The following is a 19,650-nucleotide window of genomic DNA, read 5'->3' as shown; positions in this document are numbered from 1 at the left end:
ACTTACTGAAAAAAAGCTGCATTAGGTGGACCCTTGCAAGGGTCAACTGTACATAAAAAAATCTCTTAACCTGTGTACCGGGGACACACAGAAGAAAGCTCATAAAAGCATTGTTTGTTAACAATAAGAGAAGTTGAAAATGACACAAATGTCCACCAGTCACAGAAGGATAAACTATGGAATGGAATTGTACAATGGAATCCTATAAAAAGTAAGTTGAAGAAAGAACTAAACCACACCTTTAAATATGAATGATTATTGGTTGGGCAAAGTGGCTCACACGTATAATCCCAGCACTTTTGGAGGCTGGAGGGGATCACTTGAGCCCAGAAGTTCAAGACCAGCCTGGGCAACATAGCGAGACCCCATCTCAAAAAAAGAAAATTTTGGCCAGGTTCAGTGACTCATGCCTGTAATCCAAACACTCTGGGAGGCTGAGGTGAGATGATCTCTTGAGTCTAGGAGTTTGAGTCCAGTGTGGGCAACATGGCAAAACCCTATCTCTACAAAAAATTAGCCAGGCATGGTAGTGCATGTCTGTAACCCCAGCTACTCAGGAAGCTGGTAGGAGGAATGCTTGAGCCCGGGAGGTGGAGGTTTCAGTGAGCCAAGATCATGCCACCACTATCCAATTTATATGACCTAAATATAAACTCCCTACCATGTCATAAAACGTTCTCCAAAATCTAAGCCAGACCAATCCCTGAAGTTTCATCATCTCTTTATTCTCCCTAAATAATCTGCTCCAGCCACACTGAACTTCTTACCACTCACCTTCTTCATATTTTCCCACTTCTGTCTAGGAACAAATTCCTCATTCCATTCTCCAGCAACACCCTATCTAAGATATAGCTCGAACCTTATGACTTTTGTGAAGTCTTTCCTCACTCTCAATTAAAACTAGTCCTTCTTTCTCCATGCCTCCTTGGTACTGTTTCTATTCCTATTATACACTTATAACAATGTGCGCAAATTTCCTTTGTAGTAATCCGAATTACAATACCACAATCTGAGTTTCGTATTTGAAATGCTCACCAAAGTGGCTGATGTAGAGCCAATAAAAGTATACTGAATAAATAAATTTGTAATCTAGAAGACAGGGTCCATAGCCATGTATATTATCCAAAATCTGGGTTACCTTACACACACACACACACAAAAAGAGGCAATAAAGTTAAGGCAGTATGGTAAACATGCAAGCTGTGTTCTAATCAAGTTGGTAAATTAAACACACATCTGCCTTTGTTGCCTACCCAAACCCCAGCTAAGACAACATTAAAGGGCTTTTCTGTAAAGGCATAAACATACCAGGATGAGGAGAATGGGAAAGGAAAGCAAGAACAACAAAATCTTGAAAATGTTTAAATGAGTGTTAAAGTATTCTCAGAAAATTTAGTCCTAAATTGGTGAGAAGGAAATCAAAAAACTAACTCAATTTGTGTCACAAAATAGGCAAAAACTCATGAATTGGTGCATTTACATATGTCTGGAAATGAGGATGAAGAGAGAACTGGAAAATAAGGACTAAAAGTTTGTTTAAAAAGCAGAAGGATCACTAAATTCCCATTACCAACTCCAAGAAAAGTGTTTAATTTTATTACTAGGAATAGATCAAAGGGAGGGTTTTCAGAGAGCAAGGGGTACTGTGGTAGGCAGAATAATGGCCCACCAAAAAATGACAACATCCTAATCCCTGGAACCTGTTAGTACGTGTGGTTAACATGACAAATGCCTTTGTAGATGTGATTAACAACTCTGAGATGAAGAGATTATCCCAGATTATATGGGTGGGCCTAATTGTATCACATGGTAGTTTAAAATCTGAGACTCTTTCCTGGGCTGTGGTCAGAGGGAGATGTGACTACAGAAAATGAATCAGAGATATGTCATACAGTTGGCTATGAACATGGAGAATAGAAGCCATGAGCAAGGAATGAGGGTGGCCTCTAGGAGCTAGAAAAGGAAAGAACACAGATTCTTCCCTAGAGCCTCCAGAAAGGGATGCAGCTATACCAAAACCCACGTCTGACTTCTAAGCCACAGAACCATACAGTAAGTTTGTGTTGTTTTAAGCCACTAAGTCTGTGATAATTTGTTACAGCAGTAATATAAAATAAATTTAGGGACCATACTGAAAACATGGGAATTATGTAAATGTGCAGATACTACCAGATCCTGTCTAATCAGTTCTCAGAATAACTAAAGCCAGACCTTCTTCACCATCTAGGCAGGAGACTAGAATATAAATCTGTGGGAACTCTAGCTAGATCTAAAGATAATGATAATGAAGATATCATCTATGGCAGAAACTGTTAGCTGTTCACTAAAATCTAGTTCCCTTATTCCCAGGGCACACAATTCCACCCTCTCTTGAATTTAGGTGGAGCCACACAACACAGTTGTGGCCAGTGGAATGTGGTTGGAAGTTACAGTGGTATGCCAGAGCTGGCATGAAAGCCTATTGGGTGTATCTCTTCCTAATTCTGCCTTCAGTGACATTATGTCAATAGCCTGAAATTGATCATGGTGAAGTATTTATACCATAAAAATCAGCAAATGCTATAATTCAGAGCTTTTTTTCCTCCCAGATTATCAGGTTGTTAAAAACATACTATTCAAGCCTCAGCCATAAAAATTTCTGCGAAATCTTCCACGCTAACTAGATGTAGAAGTTCCTTTGGCCCCTTCTCAAGAATGAGAGAAGATAAAATACCAACACGGAAGATTCTAGATGACCAAGAACACCAATGCTGGACTTGACATAAGTGAGAAATGAACTTTTATTATGTTAAGTCATGAAGATTTTGGGAGTTGTACTTATGGCAATTCCAATTCCTACACTACCTAAACTGCCCAGCTTGATTACCTCAAGTAAAGATCGCACAGACAACCTCTAATCATGGATTGAGAGCTTCCAATCAGCTTTCAGTACCCTATCCTTAGATAGGTGCAGTCAATCAAGGATTATATATATTTGTTACACGTGTATACCGATGTAACAAACCAGCACATTCTGCACACGCATCCCAGGACTTAAAGTACAATAAAAAACAAAAATAAATAAATTATTATTTTTTAAAAGTTAAAACACAAAATAGGGGAAAAAGCAACTCAAAGGAAACAAACCAAGTAGAGAAGAAAATTTAAACTATGTATCATTAATATAAGAGAGGTAAGAAAAGATAATGCAACTATGAAATAACAGTATACTATAAAAGAGTGAAATTCAGATATAAAAACGAAGCTCATGGAAATTTAAAATATGAGGAGAAATTTTTAAAGTCCAGTAGAAAACTGGAAAATAAAGTTGAGAAAATAGAGCCAAAGGGCACAAAGATAAAAAACAAAAGAGAAAGAATAAGAAATGTAGAAGAGTCCAGAGAAATTCAGAAAACTGAAAAAAGGAGACTCAAAAAGAGAACAGAAAATGAAGAAATGCTTCCAGCAGAGAGAACAAAAGTTTTCTAGTAGAGAGAACAGACCCATAGCGAGGGTCTGTGAAACTGCAGAAACTCTGCCAAAAAATCAGGAATCCACAACTTTTTAGAAGGTATAAAAGATCATACACGAAAGGTAAGTAATCATAATTGCTTTAGACTTTTTAATAGCAACACTAGACACTAAAAGGTAATGAAACATATAATAAAAGTTCTGAGAAAAAATTCTAACCTAAAATTTTATATGCAGTCAATGTGGACTTACAGATTTTGGGGGCATATATGCCAGGTCGCAAAAAAATCTACTGCCCATGACCTTTTCTCAAGAAATTACTGGAGGGTATTACTGGCTCCGCCACGGTAGGATAATATAAAAAATGAAGTAATGGAAGATCCAACACAGGAAACAAGCAAAAGGAATCCCCTAAAATAATAAAGATCCCAGAATGACTGCCATTCATCTAGTCAAAAGGCTCCAGAAGAGATTTATTTAAGAACATGAAACTGAGTGAAGATATGTATGTTTTAGACAACTGGCAAAGATGTAAACTAGTGATAAGTGCATTACAAACTACATCAAAAGAAAAGGTAATTATAACCTTTTAGGAAAATACAGTGTCAGGAAAGAAAAAATAGTACAGCTTACAACATGGCTCAGCTGAAGACAGTGTTTACATAATATATTAATGTAAACATCAAACACTGATCCAACCAAAATTATGAAATAACTATGAGTAGATTGGGAATTAGTTGTGAAGAAGAGGAGAGGACAGCCAAATAGTCATTTTTAATAGCAGAATAAATCATGTCTACAAGTAATAAATCAGGCAGTAAAACAAGTACATTATTTAGACACATGTACATAAACACTGAAATAATCGGCTGAAAGTAGTTACTTGTAGAAACAGAGAAATGAAGGAATGTTATTTTTCATAATAAACCTTATGAAACTATCAGATTTTTTAATCAATGTGTATATATAACTTGAAGAAACAAACTAAAAGTAAGAAGGGAGGGAGGAGAGTAAAGAATCTGCAACCAGATATATGGGTTTATTCCTGGATGTTCTCTTTTGTTAACTGTGTGATTTTGAGCAAGTTACTTATCCTCTCTGTGCCTGAGTTTTCCTCATTAGTAGCATAGAGAAAATAACAGTATCTACCTAATGGTGGTGTTGTGAGAACTGAGTTCACACATATACTTTATGCATACGTGTACATACATACTCGTAGAATGATACCTGGCACATAACAAGCATGCATTAACACTGACTCATTTTTAAGTACTACGTCTGGGCCTTATCTGAAAAGTCAGCTGTAGAATTCTAAGGACAATAAAGATCTTATAGGAATTTTTCTTTTGAGAAATGTTATCTTTCTGCATTATATTACTGCTTATCAAGGAAGGGTCAACTGCGCTAACCTTTAACTATGTTTCATTATATTGACAGTGAAATAATTTCTTATGAAAACTTCAACTGCTGCCATTTGGAATCTTCTTAGAATGCTGGCAATACTTAACTAAGAAAATCAGTAGGGGTGGTTACCAAGGGCTGGGGGTGAGGATAAAAGGAGGAATGGGGAAAGCAAAAATGTTGATCAAAGGGTACAAAGTTTCAGTTAGACTGGAGGTATAAGCTTTTGTGATCTACAGAACTGCATGGTGACCACAGTTAATGTATATTTCAAAACTTCCGAAACAATGTATTTTAACATTCTTCCCACAAAGAAATCATAAATTGGTAAGATGATAGATATGTTGCTAGGTGTAGTGGCTCACATTTGTAATCCCAGCACTCTGGGAGGCCAGGACCATAGGATTGCTTGAAGCTAGGAATTTCATACCAGCCTGGGCTACAAAGTGAGACCCATCTAAACAACAACAACAACAACAACAACAAAAACAAATGTTTAAAAAAATTAGCTGAGCATGGTAGCAAGCACCTGTAGTCCTGGCTACCGAGGAGGCTAAACCAAAAGGATGCCTTGAGGTCCTTGAGCCCTGGAGGGTAAGGCTGCTGTGAACTAATGATCACACCACTGCCCGTCAGCCTGGGCATCAGGGCACTCCAACCTGGAGACAGAGACAGAGCAAGATGCTACCTATTTAAAAAAAAAAAAAAAGATGCTGGATATATTAACTAGCTTGATTGATTCCTTTTATAATGTATACATAGATCAAACCCTCACACTGTATCCCATAAATATATGCAATTATTATTTGTCAATTAAAAATGAAGAAAAAAGAAAACAATACGGGAAAGAACGTCTTAAAATTTTAATCAAACTCCAAGGCTAAGCTAAAATTAAATAAGTAACTGCTGACCTAAAACTATTTCTCTTTCCTTAATAATTTAACTTAACAGCTTTCATTAAGGAGCCTAGAACTTGCTTCGGGCTGATCAAATTTCCTAACAGTATAGTTTCACAACAGAAGTCAAAAGAGATATATTTCAGTTGGTCACAACTCCTAAATTACACCAGTCTAAAGACGACTACACTTATAAAAAGGCAACAACTTCTATTATTTTAATATTCCTTAATCCATTAATGAAAAACAAAAATAAACTTAAAAAAATCAGAAACCCACTAATACAATTCTCCCTTTTCCTGTTTCACTTCTGCCCTTATGCATATATCACAAAAGGCAACTTTAAAACTTCCCTCTAATCACAGTATGTCATTATCCTCACCATTCTTTTGAAAATTTAGCAAAGTGTTTTCTTAAAATGCATTAGTTCACTCTGCCAGATGTTAAAATATAGAGGATTACCAAGAGGAAAGACAGAGGCTTTTCTCCAACAGCTTATGATCTAATGCAAGTAAAATACAGGTATAATTATTTTTAATTTATAATTTTGTATTTTGCCTTTTTTACATTTCAAAAAAAGAAACAGAAGTCCTTGTAATCAACTGGGCACAGTGGCTCACACCTGTAATCCCAGCACTTTGGGAGGCCAAGGTAGGAGGATCACTTGAGCCCAGGAGTTCCAGACAAGTCTCTACAAAAAATACAAAAATTAGCTGGTCATGGTGATGCACACCGGTAGTCCCAGTTACTCAGGAGGCTGAGGAGGGAGGATCACCTGAACCCAGGGAGGTCAACGCTGCAGTAAGCCTGGTTCATGACACTGGACTCCAGCCTAGGTGGCTAAGTGAGACCCTGGTTCGATAAAAATAGGGCTGGGTGCGGTGGCTCACAACTGTAATCCCATCACTTTGGGAGACCAAGGCGGGCAGATCATTTGAGGTGAGTAGTTCAAGAGTATCCTGATAACATGGTGAAACCCCATCTCTACTAAAAATACAAAAAAAGCCACGCATGGCGGTCTATGTCTGTAGTACCAGCTACTAGGGAAGCTGAGGCAGGAGAATCGCTTGAACCCAAGAGGTTGAGGTTGCAGTGAGCTGAGATGGTACCACTGCACTCCAGCCTGGTTGACAGAGAGAAACTCTGGGAGAAAAACATATATATATGTATATATACACATACACATACACATATGCATATATAGAGAGGGAAAATATATTAAAAGTCAGTAGGCAATTTCTGATGTAAGAGTAGTACAAATAACATGCTGTAAGAAGTTAAGAGAAACAATGGTTTTGAGCAACAAGATTGTCATCTTCAAAGAAAAGTGACAGATACTAAGGGTCTTGAAGAATAGGTAGAATTCGAAAATATAGAGAACAGGGAGTATGAAATTACATGAAGGGCAGAGTAAAAATGTGGACAAAATCACAGCATCAAGAAAATATATGAAGAATAATAATTAGATTATGTTGCAATTAAAAAAAAAAAAAAAGAGAGAGAGATGTCTGAGGACAAAGCCACAGAGCACTTCAAACATTTAGGAATCATGAAAAAGAGAAGGCCAGTAAATTCAGTCAGTGTGGTGTTTTCCACCAAGGCCTCTCCTAAGTGAGAACTCTGGCTGGAGACACAGTGTACATGGGCAGGCCTAACTTTAGCCAGAGTGTGCAAAGAACCAGCAATCAAGATGGCAGCAGTCTTAAATCCCAAACAAGAAGGGACTAGGGCACCTACAATAGTAACTTAATTAGCACTTTCCAAGATATCTCATTAAATTTCTTCAGAGAAGAATTCGCTCCTATTTTCTCTTACAATGTATAAAAAATGCTTAGCATGCACAAAAAAGTACTGAAGAAATGGCAGGTATATATTAACACCCTAAACCACTATCAACCATTCTGCTTTGGTTTGAATGTATTCCCCGAAGTTCATGTGTTGGAAATTTAATCTCCAATGCAACAGTGTTCAAAGGTAGGACCTTTAAGAGATGATTAGGTCATGAGGGCTCTGCTCTCATTAATGAATCAATGTCATTATTTCAGGAGTGGGTTTGTTATCAAAGCAAGTTTGCTCCCACACTTGCTCACATGTGCATACCATGTGATGCCTTCCTCACCATATGTGCCTCCTTGTGCTTGGATTTCCCAGCCTCCAACACCATGAACCAAATAAATTTCTGTTCACTATAAATTACTCAGTCTCAAGTATTCTGTTATAACAGCACAAAATGAACTAAGACACATATTAAGATGTTTCCCAGTTTCAGTGGCAAATACTCTAGTACTGAAATAACAAAAAGCTGAGGTGACAAAAAGAGTTTAAAATATTTAAAGATGGTGGCACCTGGAAGGTCTAAGAACTCCAAAAACAAGATAAAATTTGGGAGGAAAACTTGGGGTAAAGTACCAAGACAATTCAATGGGGATAGAATAATCAACAAACGGTGCTCAAACAACTAAATATCCACATGTCAAACAATGAAACTGGATCCCCACCTCATACCATACACAAAACTAACTCAAAATGGACCACAGACCTAGGTATAAGAATTAAGGCTATTAAATTCTTGAAAGGAAACATAGTTACAAGATTTTGACCTTGAAGTGGGCAAAGCTTTTTTATATACGTTACTAAAAGCTCAAGTGAAGAAAAAATAGATAAACTGGATGACATCAAAATTCAAAGCCACTATGCTACAAGTGATAGCAGCAATTAAGTAAAAAGACAACCTATGGAATGGGAAGAGATATTTGCACATCATATACCTGATAAAGGATTTGCACCTAGCATATATTAAGAACTCTTACAAGTCAATAATAAAAAGGCAACACAACTTAAAAACAGGCAAAGGATTTGGATAGATATTTCCTTCAAAAAGATATGTAAATGGACAATAATCACAGGAAAAGATGTTCAACATCATCTGTCATCAGGAAAATGTAAGTCAAAATCACAATGAGATACTACTTGATACCCATCGGAGAGTTAAAATAAAAATGACTGACAATAACAAGAGCTGGGAATATGAAGAAACTGGAGCACTCAGACATTGTTGGTGGGAATGTAAAATGGTACAGTAACTTTAGAATATAGTCTGGCATTTCTTCATATAATTAAACATATTCTTACCATATGATTTGGCAATTTTACTCCCAGTTACATACCCAAGAGAAATGAGAACATATGTTCACACAAAAATTCGTACATGAATGTTCATAGCACCATTATTCATAGTAACCAAGAAGTGGAAACAACCCAAATGTCCATCAATTGATAAATGAACAAACAAGATATAGTGTATATATACATATATATATATGTATCTCCATCCTGAAATATTATTTCGCTATAAAAAGTAATAAAATATTAATATATGCTACAACATAGGCAAATCCTGAAAGCATCATGTTAAGTAAAAGAAGTCAGTCACAAGACTGTAATATTTCATGATTCCATTTATATAGAATGTTCAGAATAGAAAAATCTATGGAAACAAAACAGATGAGTGGTTGCCACGAACAGTGGGGAGTGGGGATTGAAGAGTGACCACTAATGGGTACTAAATTTCATTTAGTTTGATAAAAACGTTCTAAACTTAGATTGTGACTACGGTTGCACAATCATGATATAATTCTAAAAACCACTGTATTATATAATTTAACTGGATGATTCTCATAGCATGTGAGAGTTATATTTTAATTAAGATGTTTTTTTAAAAGGTTAGCTAATTCTTAGAGAAAAAAAAAGCTGGAGCAACTTTTATAGCCATACTTTCTCCTAAAAAAAAGTCTTCTTCACAGGGTGCGGTGGCTCACGCCTATAATCCCAGCACTTTGGGAGGCCAAGGCAGGTGGATCACGAGGTCAAGAGATCGAGACCATCGTGGTCAACATGGTGAAACCCCATCTCTACTAAAAATAAAAAATAAAAATAAAAAATACAGGCAGTGGCTCAAGCCTGTAGTACCAGCTACTCAAGAGGCTGAGGCAGGAGAATCTCTTGAAACTCGAAAATGGAAGTTGCAGTGAGCCGGGATCGCGCCACTGCATTGCAGCCTGGTGATAGAGCAAGACTCTGTCCCAAAACAAAAACAAAAAACAAAAACAAAAAAGTCTTCTTACAGAATTTTTCTGTGGAAGAGTGTTTGAAGATTTCGCATTTTATAATAAGCAGCAAGTTCATTCCAAAACGGGGCCCACGCACTCTGGTTTCTCTTCAGAGCGTATAAATCTTTTGCCTTTACCAATCAGGGCCCATATGATTTAAACACTGGAGTTTTTGGAAAAAATAAAATAAAAGAGATAATTCATTCTGAGAAAATACAAAGAATACTTGAGAACAACGTCCGGTGTGTTCTATAGTCCTTTGACTACATGATCTTCCGATGAGGAGTAAGAAGTAACAAGCAGTAATAAAAGTAATCATTATTATTAATTTACACAGCAATTACTAAGCCCTTATGTGTCAGGTTTCACAACCATTTTCTTAATCTCATAAAAAAAAACTTATTCAAAATTCAAGTCCATTTTGATTGGTTAAATTATGGTATACTATACTATGAATTATTATATAGTAATTAAAAAATTTTTTCTGGGTATGACACCAAAAGCAAGCACAGGCAACAAGAACAAACCATATAAGTTAAATCTCATTAAAAAGTTGTGTGCATCAAAGGACACTATCAGTAGAGTAAAAAGGCAACCACAGAATGAGAGAAAATATTTGCAAATCATATATGCAATAACAGACTGATATCCAGAATATATTTGTAAAACTCCTACAACTCAACAATAAAAACAAACAACTGAATATTAAATGGGCAAAAGACTCAAATAGATATTTTCCCAAAGATATAGAAACAGCCAATAAACACATGAAAAGATTCTCAACATCACTAGTCACTAAAGAAGTGCAAACAAAACCATAATGAGATACCACTTCATACCCATTAGGACGGCTATTTTCAAAAAACAGAAAATAACATGTTGGCAAGGATGTAGAGAAACTAGAACCCTTGTGCATTGCTGGTGGGAATGTAAAATAGTACACTGCTGTGAAAATGATGTGGCGCTTCCCCAGAAAAAAATGAAATGTAAAATTACCATATGGTCTAACAATTCCACTTTTGGATACGTACCTATGAAAAGTAAAAGCAGGAACTCAAATAGATATTTGTACATCTATGTTCACAGCAGCATTATTCATAATTGCCAAAGGATGGAGGCAACCCAAGTTTCCACTGACAAATTAATAAACAAAATACCATATTGAGAAAGAAACTTTTATCTGAGGAATGCAAGTCCTTTTAAATGATCTGGCCCAGAGGAGCATTAAAATATGACAGCAATCACATCCTACTTCTCTCTTTTGAGCTATGATAAATATTTCTGTCTTGAAACTGCTTGCCACTGCCACAAGTAACTATAAAATAACTGATACTACACCAAACACTATAACCAACTCCCTATATCTCAACAATGTATATAGTCAATCACTAACCAATGTTATTTCTATAAACTAGTGAGAATTCTTGACAAACAACTTAGTATCAGCCCATTCCATGTCCCTTTTATATAATGCCTTTATAAACCTGCTTGTAACAATAGCCAAAGGGAGCTCATATCCAAGGATACTTGAGTCTGAGTCCTCCAGTCAACTGTTCCCATTTTGGCTCAAGTAAACTCTTTGAATCCGATTTTGTGCTTCAGCCTCTTCCTTTTAGGTCTATGGTATGTACACACATACAATGAAATATTATTCTGCCTTAACAAAGAAATTTTGATACATGATACACAACGAGTGCACTTCAAAGACATTATGCTAAAAAGAAATAAGCCAGTTTCAAAACGACAAATATTCCACAATTTCTCCTATAAGAGGTTCTTAGAGCAGTCAAATTCATAGAGACACAAAGTAGAAAGGTGTGTGCCAGAGACTAGGAGAAGGGGAGAATAGGGAGTTAGTGTTTAATGTGTAAGGAGTTTCTGCTGGGAAAGGTTAAGTTCTGCAGATGGACGGTGGTTACGGTGACACAACAATGTGAATATACTTCATGCCACAAAACTGTACACTTGCAAATGTTAAATAAGTTTTATGTTACGTATTTTTTACTAAAATACAAATTATTTTATAATCCTTTCATATCACACTAAGATATATTAATGAACAGGAAACAGCAGGATACATATGTGGTAGAATGAATTGGTGCTCTTCCTCAGTAAGCACAAGGTAATCAAAACAATTCAGTGGCTTTGGAATATTAAAAAATAGTCCTTTCTTCCAGAGTAACAAAGACAACTGTGACTGACAGCAAGTGATTCTTGTAATTACGTCAGGCTTGCAAGAGAGGAAAAACGTAAATGCTTCTCAGCACAATAGAGGTGGGCGTAGTGGGCTTCACATAAACTCTATTCACATACAATTAAGACAGTAATATGTCTGAAAAAAGTAAGTGCTTTTCTTCTTGAGGTGTGTTACTTCACAGGTGACTTAGGAAAGCTTGATCACAGGTCTCATTGATAGGATGTGCAGAACTGGAGCACTCATGTTTCTTGTTCATTTTGTTGTTTTTTTAGGAGACAGCAGTCCTGCTATGGTTGCCTAGCATGGCTTCAACTCCTAGTCTCAGACAATCCTCCACCTCAGCCTCCCAAGTAGCTGGGACTATAGGCACACGCCATGCCTAGTTTTGATGCACTGACTTTTACCTTCATTCACTGGCCTAGCAACCCCATCTCTCCGGAGCCCAACAATAACTGGGTAGAGAAGAAAGTAACTAATCAGAGGAGATTAGATTACTGCCCCTTCTGCAGAGGCATTGTTCAAATGTCAAAATGCAAGTATGATGCAAAGAGGAATATCTCCTCTTGTGGAGAACATGCTGGGCATGATGTCATCAAACTGAATGATCTAAGAAGGGGCATGGTGTGGCATACAGGCATGATTTATCTCCATCCTTGTCTTTAGGTTACCTTAAAACCACAATGCGTAATAAATCCTCCATCAGCTTCAAAGCATTTATTTGTGTTGTTAATGTCTAAAAGGTATATCCTATTCACTGGGACATTGTGAAAGGAAAAATAAAGACTGGGGTAAATACACTAAGTGTTAATAATTATCTATGTGTGGTAAAATCAAGAATGACCTTAGTGGCCTTAATCCTTAATTTTCCATAGTCACAATAAAGAAACATTCAAAATTGAAAACAACTTTGCTAAAGAACATAATATAGGTATGTTACGTAAGGCCATCTTTTAGAAAAGCCATGAAATGACCTATAACATTGTCCTATTTATAATACTTACCTCAAAACCAAAAATCATTTTAACTTTGAACACTTTGTTTCCGCCTTTACAATTAAATATTCAAAAGGTTTAATCTTAATTTTTAAAAAGCGCATCTTCCAGCATACTCCATATAAAAACTGTGACCTTATCAGCATTTGAGTTTTTCAAGGATACTTTGATATAAGGGAAATCTGAAATTAAGATTTATTGTGACACATGCTCACTATTGTGTATTACAAGGAACCATTCCTGACATTAACAACCTCAAAAGCAATCTAAAATTACAGAAAACTAATATATATTAAAAGCTAATAAAGAGGGAATAGTGGTGACAGATATGTTAATTAGCTTGATTTACCCATTTCACAATAAATACATATATGAAAATAACATGTACATTGTAAATATACGTAACTTCTATTTGTCAACTGTACCTTAATAGAATTTTTTTTTTTTTTTTTGACTTTTGGTGGCTGTTAGCCAGGCTGGAGTGCAGTGGTGCAATTTCAGCTCACTGCAGCCTCAACCTCTGGGGCTCAAGTAATCCTCTCACCTCAGCCACCTAAGTAGCTAGGACTACAGGTGTGTGCTAACATCCCTTGCTAATTTTTGTACTTTTTGCAGAGAGACAGGGTTTTGCCACATTGCCCAGGCTGGTCTTGAACTCCTGGGCTCAAGCGACCCTTTCACCCAGGCCTCCTAAAGTGCTGGGATTACAAGCATTAGCCACCGTGTCTGGCCCTAAAAATAAGTATTTTTTTTTTAAGTTTAAAAGAGGAAATAGCAGACCCTTGTTTGCCTACCCGCTATCCATTCCTCTCTTCCATCTTTCCAACAGAATATCTATTTTATTCCCGTTTTCACTCTCATCTTCAGCTCCAATCCAAGGCTGGATCTCGATTAGGGTAAGCTATTTATATTATTGGTCTTCGGTGGGTCTAACCAGAATGAAGAGAAAGACACAGTCCAGGACTACGAACTGATTACCACTGATTTCAAGGAGAAAAACTGCCTTTGGATAAATGTAATTTTGTGATGAGTAAAGTAGAGAAAGAGAAAGAAATTGAATCTACAATAAAGTCATTGATTTGCTGAGTTAAATAATTTTAGAATTGGTCTACTACTCTGCCACTTCCTGTTACATATCCTAACATAGTTCTTTCTAAGCATTTGGGTCAGGCTACATCAAACCCAGTTTATGCAGACAAATGCATTATAACTAATACGGAAGGAAACCAAATCATATGGAATTTTCTTCTTAACAAAAAGCTAAATATCATGTGTTAATATGTGTTAACATCCTCATACTCAGGAGTGTTGATAATTCTGTCTTGATCACAGGCATAAGTTTAATTAAGACCCATCTGCCACAATGTCTTAATAGTCACTAAAAAAAGACATCAGTGAACATGGATGGATCTTTTTAAGGGATATTTTTAAAAGAAAAAATAAGTTATATATACTTTGAATACTTTGTATTTTACATTAAAATTTAAAAAAAAAAAAAAAAAGGAAAGAAGAATCTTAGAGTTCCTCCTAAGGCTTGCATTTGGTTAACAGTTTAATTAAATACAGTTTATTAAAAAATTGAAGTAACTCATATATATGTTAATTTGAAAATTTTCCTGCTTGTACTTCATATGTGTGTGGTGTGTACGCACACACGCACACACAGTATTTTATATATGCAGAAACAACTAACATAATTCATACAAAAGAAAGACATTTCTACTTTACAAAAGTAATTCACAGGCCAGGCATGGTGGCTCAGATCTGTAATCCCAGCACTTTGGAAGGCCAAAGTGAGAGGATTGTTTGAGGTCAGGAGGTTAAGACCAGCCTAAGCAACACAGTGAGACCTTATCTCTATAAAAACAGAAAAATTTTTTAAACTAATTTACCAGAGGATACACTATGGAATCATAAGCCAGGGGATTTTTTCTTGTTTGATGGCTACGTAAAAATATATTTGGTTTATAAAATATAAGTCTCATTACTTACTTACAGTAATACACAAATACTGTCAGGCAAATATCAAAAGACTAAAGGTTACTGTTGCCAAGTCACTGTAGCTAAGCAGCAATTTAAAAAGATAAACCAAGAAAAACATTCGAATTCGTGCAGTCATAGACCAAGGATATAGAAGGTAAAAACAAAAAGGGATGTATTCTGAAGCCACATTTGAATTACTTTTTTTCAGACGTTCCTTTTTTATCGTTTTTGAGATGGAGTCTCGCTCTGTCACCCAGGCTGGAGTGCAGTGGCATGATCTTGGCTCACGGCAGCCTCCACCTCCTTGGGTTCAAGCGATTCTCCTGCCTCAGCCTCCCGAGTAGCTGCAGCTGCAGGCATGCACTACCATGCCTGGCTAATTGTTGTATTTTTAGTAAAGTAAAGACAGGGTTTCGCCATGTTGGCCAGGCTGGTCTTGAACTGCTGACCTCAGGTGATCCACCTGCCTCAGCTCCCAAAGTGCTGAGATTACAGGCATGAGCCATGGCGCCTGGCCCACACTTGAAATTCTTAATGTCTGACTCTAGCAGAATGAACCAAAACTTCCGTTTAGCAAAACAGGTGTGTAACTTCATATTTCTTACACATAACAGCTTGGAGCCACAATTGAATCTAAAAATCTATTACAGCATGAAATAGAAATGCATACTGTTAAAGGACAGACATGAATATATAAGTTGTTATAAGGGAGATAAACGAGGAATGAAAATGAAATGCAGTAGGATAAACTTGTTGGCAAATGGTTCAACAATCTGCAAATTGCTCAGTGTTAAACCATTACTCTTGGACTCAAACTTCAGCATCCTGCCAGAGTATGGAATCGCTAGCTCAGTCACACCCTAGATATTGTTTAATAAATTAAACTCAAAATTGTTATTCTTATTGGACATATACTTCTTAGAGAGCTCTTTAAAACAGAAACAGCAGAGTAAAAGGTATTCCATCATTACTTTTGTGCTAAAGGCAGGGGTTCTTAAAACCTCTAGTTAGTGAAGGACTACATTTTAAGAGATAGAAGGAAATTCAGTAAGTCAATTCTAATCCAATCTCTATCCCAAGTGAGGAGATTCTAAATAAATTCATTTAGCAAAGATTTAGAGAGTTTTCTATGTTCAAGACTCGGTGTTGACTGCTGGGAATGACACAAACATACCCAAAATCTGATACCTTCCTTCGAGGATTCCATAGGATGGCTGCCCTGAGGAATGACAGGCTGTGAATGAGAATATTTTTCCATAACAAAGATAAAAAACAAAATCTAAAAACCAAGAGGAGCCTCTGAGCAAGATGAAAGGCTTCACAGAATGTTTAGGTGACACTTGCATTGGGCCTAGAACAAGGGGTTGAATTTGGACACTGGCAATGGAAAGGAAGGACATTCCAGGCAGCAAGAATAGAGTAACACCCTACACAAATAGACACTTCCAACTAATGTTCCCTTAAACAGTCTGCTTTTGCTGTGTAGACGTTCTTGGGGTTCTTCAAACAGGCTCTCTCCTCAGGGCTTTTGCGTTTGTTGCTCCTTCTACCTGGGATGCTCTTCCCCCAGATCTCTGCAAGGCTGCCTTTCTTACCCTCTTCAAGTCTGCTCAAATGCCACCTTCTCAGCGAGAATTTACCTAACTACCCTATTTTAAACTGTCATCCTCTCACTCTCTAAGACTCTTCCCTGCCTTATTTTTTTTCCCCTGGTACTTAGTACTAGCTGGCATGCTATAATATAGCCTACTCTTTAATAGCTCTATGTTTCTCCTACAAGAGAGAAAGTTATCTGTTCACCTCCAGATTTTAAAATAGTGACTGCACATGGTAGGCATGAAATAAATGTCTGTTGGCAAACTCACGGAATCAGTGAATGAAAAAAATATCTGCCCTCAAATAGGTTATGGTCTAGTGGAGGAAGCAAATATGTAAATAAATAATCTTAAATTATTCCTGAAAGACAAAAATACACACTCGGCAACACTCAACTTACAGAAACCTAATACACAGAAACAACTTCTCTTACCCCACTTATAGATGGCTAGTGACCACCAGGATTCTACTTTTTATATCTTCTAGCTACCTGCCCCCACTAGCGCCATCACTCATACAATGGCCAAAAATGCCACCACTGCTGCCAGAACTGCCACTTCTCACATTAACTGTCACTGCTACCTAGTGAGCGCTGGTAAAGAATATTTCTGTTCCCACTTTTGGACAAGGGAAAGATGGATTCCTGAGTTTCTAAATTAAATGCATTTTTCAGTAGATAAATTCTACACTACATGAGTAGTATACACTGATTATATAGATTAGCCAGGAAACTCACTATTTTGAATATTGCTTAAGTTTAGATATGGAAAAAATAATTTTCTGAATTGTTTTACTATTGCAACATACCTTTTTTACACTGCAAATGGATGACACTAGCAAAATGGTTATGACAAAGACTCCTTCAATAAAGGCCATTACTATATTTTAACAAATAGGTAAAGTTGACAGCATTTTTTCCACTCGGGAGGATCAGCTAGAATTTAACCTGGATTAAAGAATGATGTAGAATTTTTAAACAGACCATTATATTTAAGTTACACTAAATTAAAACCACACAGGAGTAGCTGAAAATATTCTTTATTGCTAGCAAAAGCAAAACAACTTCAAAAAAATGAAGAATAAGCTCAAGATTTCTCACTTCAACTAACACCTCCACAGACTGCATTATCATTTTAGGCAAACTGACATTTTCCCATTTACTTTTTAATGGCAAGATTGATTTCCATCTGGGACTTATCTGCATAAAAGTGTTAGCCTTGGCACAATTTCAAAATTGAATTGAAAGCTCATTTCTGGCCATAAGCAAAGTGCCACAATACCACACAATAGTTATGCCTCACATTAATCCTACCACTGGGAGCCCAATTTTATGTGTTTCAGCTAGTGAATTTTGCCCTCAGATAAGCACGTAAGTCTATAAAACCCTTCCTCGATCATCAATAAATCACTTATCTCTACTACCTTAATGCCTCCTGCATTTGTCCATAATAAACAGTATTCACGCTTCTAAAAGAAAAGTCCTACAAATACTAATATTCTTCATAAATAGAAAAAAACTATAAATGAGGACAAATTCCCATACGTGGAAAAAAGCCTAATCAGAAGCTGAAATCACAACTTCTAGGTATAGAACCACAGTCCAATCGGTCAACTGCGCACGTCACCGGTTATTTAGAGAGTAAATAATTTGCAGCCAGCTGGTAAAAAAGTCTGATAAAAATATTAGGTCCTCACTTATCTTCCTTTTTAATGAGGAGACACCTGAAAGTCACACTGGGCAGTTGGGCAGTTATCAAACGCAGGAAGCCAAAGTTCCTGCGCTATGAGAGGATTACAGTGAAAAACAGTAGCCCATCTGTCCACAAAACAGAAAGAAGTCCACCTGGGAAGGTTGGGAGTCAGGGGAGGGGGCGAGAAGAACAAGCTGCGCGCCGTCTTCCTCCTCCTGGGCAAACCGCAGCGGCTGGCGGCAGGAACGCAACCGCGCGGGGTGGGCTAGTGGGGCCACGGCGCAGGGCTCAGAGTGCAGGTGGGTTGCGGCTGCCGGGCCGGCGAGGCCCTGGCACCGGGAAGTCTCCAGGGCCTCGCCCGCGCAGCCGGGAAAGCACGCAGCCCACCGACGGGCGGAGGAACCGCCCGGGCAGAGCCACGTCGGAGGCTGACCGCGCGGCAGGGAGGTGGGCACCCAGTCCACACCCACCGGGAGGCTGACAGCGGGCAAGCGCCAGGCTGCTTGGGTGCGAGAAGGGCCGCAGCGCGCCGGAGGGGGTCGGTCTGAGGAAGCCGCGCTGGGCGCTGCCAGTCGCCAACGACTCCCCCTCGACCTGATCGGCGGCAGCTGGATACTCACGTAGGGCTGGTAGAACTTGGAGAGCCGCGGTTTCCCGTGGTTATTGAAAATTAGGATCGCCTTGATCATGGCTGTACCGGGCCGACCGGGTGGGCACTGGGGGCCAGGGCGGGGGCGGGCGCGCGAGCCTCGCCTAGTAATCTCGCCTGCAATCCTTCCCCACCCGCCCCCTCCCGCACGCGCGCGCGCGCGCTCTCGAGCAGCTGGGCGGGGCCCGAGGGGCGGGGCTTGGGCGGGGCAGGCACTGAGGAAAGCGGAAACATTTCTGGGTCCGAGCCAGTTGCCTAAGGGGTGTCTGCTCACTCGACTGAGCACTGGCACGTTGCCTACGCTCCTCTCCTGAGGTCTGTTGTCGCGGAGAAACACGCATTGCGTTATTAACGATGACAGTCTGCCACAGCTTGGATTTGAAGGACTAGCCCATAATTCCAACTTTCACTGTGGAATTGGGTACCCCTACTCTGGCGCCTCTTTTGGGTCGCTCCCTGGAGAAAAGCACGCCCCCTGCTTGCGCTCAGTCGCTACTTCCGCCCTCTAGTCTCTCCGAGCAAGATGGCGGAGGAGCCACAGTCTGTGTTTCAGCTTCCTCCCTCAAGTGCTGCTGGAGGCGAAGGTCTTACGGAGGTCTCCCCAGAAATAACCACTCCGGAGCCCCCTTCTTCCGCTGCAGTTTCTCCGGGAATAGAGGAACCTGCTGGCGACACCAAGAAAAAAA

The 19,650-nt window shown here is 38.4% G+C and overlaps 2 protein-coding genes across 9 annotated transcripts in view; one reads left to right on the top strand and one right to left on the bottom strand.

Annotated features, from left to right (window-relative positions):
- The window catches only part of AP3S1 (adaptor related protein complex 3 subunit sigma 1), an 85,223-nt gene extending 65,969 nt beyond the window's left edge, over positions 1-19,254 (bottom strand). For 3 of the 8 annotated variants that reach the window (XR_001817421.2, XM_017502029.2, XM_017502025.2), the window contains exon 1: positions 18,936-19,124. Coding sequence is in view for 7 of the 8 variants with exons in the window: in XM_017502029.2 (XP_017357518.1) it covers positions 18,936-19,004 (69 nt within the window). In the remaining variant the exon portion in view is untranslated. Of the gene's footprint in view, positions 1-18,935 lie in introns of all 8 variants that reach the window. The other 5 variants (XM_037729050.1, XM_017502027.2, XM_017502026.2 and 2 more) reach the window with 4 other exon arrangements.
- A 116-nt stretch (positions 19,255-19,370) lies between these two features.
- Positions 19,371-19,650, top strand: part of ATG12 (autophagy related 12) — an 11,916-nt gene continuing 11,636 nt past the window's right edge. The window contains exon 1 of the mRNA XM_017502030.1: positions 19,371-19,650. Coding sequence (XP_017357519.1) covers positions 19,488-19,650 — 163 coding nt within the window. The 5' untranslated portion in view covers positions 19,371-19,487.

Source organism: Cebus imitator, unplaced genomic scaffold (genome assembly GCF_001604975.1).
Source record: "Cebus imitator isolate Cc_AM_T3 unplaced genomic scaffold, Cebus_imitator-1.0 Scaffold288, whole genome shotgun sequence".
In the NCBI taxonomy this organism is placed as follows: Eukaryota; Metazoa; Chordata; class Mammalia; order Primates; family Cebidae; genus Cebus; species Cebus imitator.
The sequence above is the reverse complement of the archived record's forward strand: the minus strand, read 5'-3'. Positions and strand labels throughout refer to the sequence as shown.